The sequence below is a fragment of the Carassius carassius genome, chromosome 48 (assembly GCF_963082965.1).
Source record: "Carassius carassius chromosome 48, fCarCar2.1, whole genome shotgun sequence".
Lineage (NCBI taxonomy): Eukaryota > Metazoa > Chordata > Actinopteri > Cypriniformes > Cyprinidae > Carassius > Carassius carassius.
The window spans coordinates 1,102,921-1,106,330 of record NC_081802.1 but is presented as its reverse complement, the minus strand read 5'-3'; the positions used below and the strand labels follow the sequence as shown (position 1 = coordinate 1,106,330).

Below are 3,410 nucleotides of genomic sequence, written 5' to 3'. Positions count from 1 at the left end.
GAAGAAGGGACATGAGGCTATGCTATTCTCACAGCTGACCCATGAACTACTTTATACACACACACACACACACACACACACACACACACACACACACGTATAGGTCCTTAGGGTTATTTATAGCATTGAAATACTACTACAGTTTTAGTTCTTATTTTGAATTTATTTGTATATTTTATGGTTTGATTTTTATTTTAGTTCAAGTTTTAGTGAATTTTAGTACTTCAAAAAAAGCTGACTTGGCAACTAGCAGAAATTAAAATAATTTTTTTTATATATATATAATTGATCTTATTTCAGTATTTTATTTCAAGTAATCACTATAATAACCTTTGGCAGATTTTGTACATTAAGGAATCAGGTTGCTATTTCCAAACTTAATGTAAATGGATTATAAACAAAATTTACTAAACTTGGAATGTAGAACAAAATAAAAAAATAATCCAAATTCATACTATCAATAATCTTTCTGAAAGGTTCCATAAATATGAAATAATTATTGACAAAACCGATGTATCTTACAGTGAAATAATAACTTTTTAAACCTCCAAATAACCAATAATTATTATTTTGAACAAAGGGGTGATGGCAATACAAATTATAGGTATTATTAAAAATAAATTACATCGATAAAAGTATTTAAAACATCTTAAAATATAATATTAATAATTCTAACAACATTATAGACTAGTAAATAATAATGTGCGTCTTACGTCGTTAATGTCGAAGGTCTTGAACATGGTCGTGACGTATTCGTTGGATGTTTCGGACAGATTCTTCAGACCGAAGAACTTCTTGAACTCGTAGAAGGTGAGCTGACCGGACGGACACTCGGTCATGAACTTCCGGTACCACTGATGAGACTCGCAGGCGCTCAGCTCCTCCAGAGTCGTACCGGGCGTGTTCCCCATGTTCTGTCGCCGTACTACCGGAGCAAGTCCGGGAGAGATGCCACACGACACGAACCCGCTCTGAATCACGAGCTCAGCGCGCGGGACAGGCTCCGTTAGTCCGGGATCACCGCTGACGTCACGTGTTTTCAACGAATTAACGCTCACCTGCCGAATGTGTCAGCAAAACTGATCTATCTATCTATCTATCTATCTATCTATCTATCTATCTATCTATCTATCTATCTACTAAGCTTATTTGTAGAACTACCAACTCAGAATTAATATAGGCCTATTTATTATAAACTAATTTTAAAATATAAATGTGTAAAGCAATACACTTATAATGTTATTATTAATAACTAACTTTGAATAGAAAACTCTTCAAATTTAAAATAAATAGCTTTACAGAGTGTATGTATTTATACACATGCAAATAAGTCAAACTGAAACCGGTTTACACAAACAAGTCCATAATAAAGAGCTGAAAACATTAAATAATATTCTTCTTAGATTCTTATATTGTAAATCCTGACTAAATAAATGAAATCAAGGGAAACATTTTGAAATATGTTTGATTTCATTGCATCTAAATGTGTCACGATGCCAGGATGTTCTTTAATGTTCTATTGAACCAGTGATGTCACATGGACTGTTTAACTGATGTACATCAAATGAAAATGAGAAAAGCTGACTTGGGAACTAGCTGAAATTAAATATACATTTTTTTTTTATATTTGATATTATTTCAGTTTTTTTTTTTTTTTGTATTTTATTTCAAGTAGTTAATATAATAACCTTTGGCAGCCTTATTTCCAAACGTAAAAAAAAAAAATCAAAATTCATACTTACAATAATCTTTCTGAAACTTTTTAAATAAATATAAAATAATTATTGACAAACCAACGTATCTTACAGTGAAACAATAACTTTTTAAACCTCCGAATAACCAATAATTATTATGAACAAAGATACTTTATATAAATTAAAGTGGGCTACATCGATAAAAGTATTTAAAAGATATTATAATATCATATTATTACTTATTACAGATAGCCTAACTGATGTTCTTACTATCTTTCTGGGCCTGGGAATGTTTCAGTTGCGTTGCTGTCTACGCAGGGTCAGAAGCCTCTCGGATTTCATCAAAAATATCTTAATCGGTCTGGAACGACACGGGTGAATAATTAATGACAGAAATAATTTTTTTTGGGTAAACTATCCCTTTAAAGCTTACTTTTGACGCTCTAGCGGTTAATTAACAGAGTTGCGTGCGTCTTGCGGAAGAACATTGTAGTCGGATCTACTTCTCTGTGTTTATGTCTATGACGAATCACGCAGGTACTGGGCTCCTCCGCAGCGGTACCTACCCGACCCAGTCTAAATAGTCCGAATATAAACACTTATTATAGGTGTACTGCAGTGATTCAGGACAAGCCAAAAACACTGGGAAATTGATTCATGTTACAGGCTTTTCGCTTATTATAGTAATTCTGTACATTTTGAACATAAAAAAGTTAAGGAATGTTTTTCCATCAAATGTATTGTATGTATTAAATGTATTCTTAGTTGAATAAAAATATTTGGACTTTATATTTATAAATTACCTCAAGTTAGGATCAGGTAGCAATATTTTTAAAATACACTAAAATAATTTTGTAATTCATAATTATCAATTCTATTATTTTTTTGCCTGTACTCTTATTTTGCTGTAAATGTATAAAGCTAATTGCTTTGTCAGACTGGGGATATTTTACTCCACCTGTGAGGCAAAATGCCCCCAGGTACAGATTCAATTTTTGTACAAAAAAAAAAAAATAGAATAAAATGAAAATAATGATGTCTTTGTCACTAAAACTATGATAACTATTCTGTACTCATTTAATTTAGTTTCACAGAAAAAAAATGACACCGTCCTTAAGGCCATTTTACCATACCCTACACAATTTCAAATTAATTCACTCAAATAAAAATAAAATATATTCTTCAATTGGGTTGGTAAATGAGAGGCAGAATTTGTTTCTTAGTTTGTTTTAAAAAACAAAAAACAAAAACATTTGATGATTTATTGGTATTTAAAGTTTATTTCAACTGTTGTAAAGTAGAGGGACCCCACAAACCAGCACAAATGAAGAATGACCCGCATGTTCTCAGCCTCTGCAGGCGGGGCACAGAAGAGGGGCTATTGTTTTTCAGCATTTTTCTTTGGACTTTGATGTCAAAGCACTGGTGTTGAAATGGCCTCAGGTTCAGGTAAGAATCAACTTATAAAGCAACGTTTCCTCAATGATTTATGAAGAATTTTTGAAGAAACATTAGACAATATAAGGCAATGGTTTACCTGAACCATTTTTTCACTTCGCTTTTATATTTATGTTTAAAAGTGCCATTTAACACCAGAAATAAACGGACATAAAAAGCTAAATATTTATACATAGATGTGAAATTGCGTTGAGGAATTATGTCGTGTAAATGGCTTTTTATTTCACTTGCAAAAAAAAAAAAATGCTGACTAAACTA

At 31.7% G+C, this 3,410-nt stretch overlaps 1 protein-coding gene across 1 annotated transcript in view; it reads right to left on the bottom strand.

Moving 5' to 3' along the window:
* The window catches only part of LOC132131246 (guanylyl cyclase-activating protein 1-like), a 6,180-nt gene extending 5,121 nt beyond the window's left edge, over positions 1-1,059 (bottom strand). Inside the window, exon 1 of the mRNA XM_059543268.1 lies at positions 714-1,059. Coding sequence (XP_059399251.1) covers positions 714-911 — 198 coding nt within the window. The 5' untranslated portion in view covers positions 912-1,059. The remainder of the gene's footprint in view (positions 1-713) is intronic.
* Between the last annotated feature and the right edge of the window lie 2,351 nt (positions 1,060-3,410).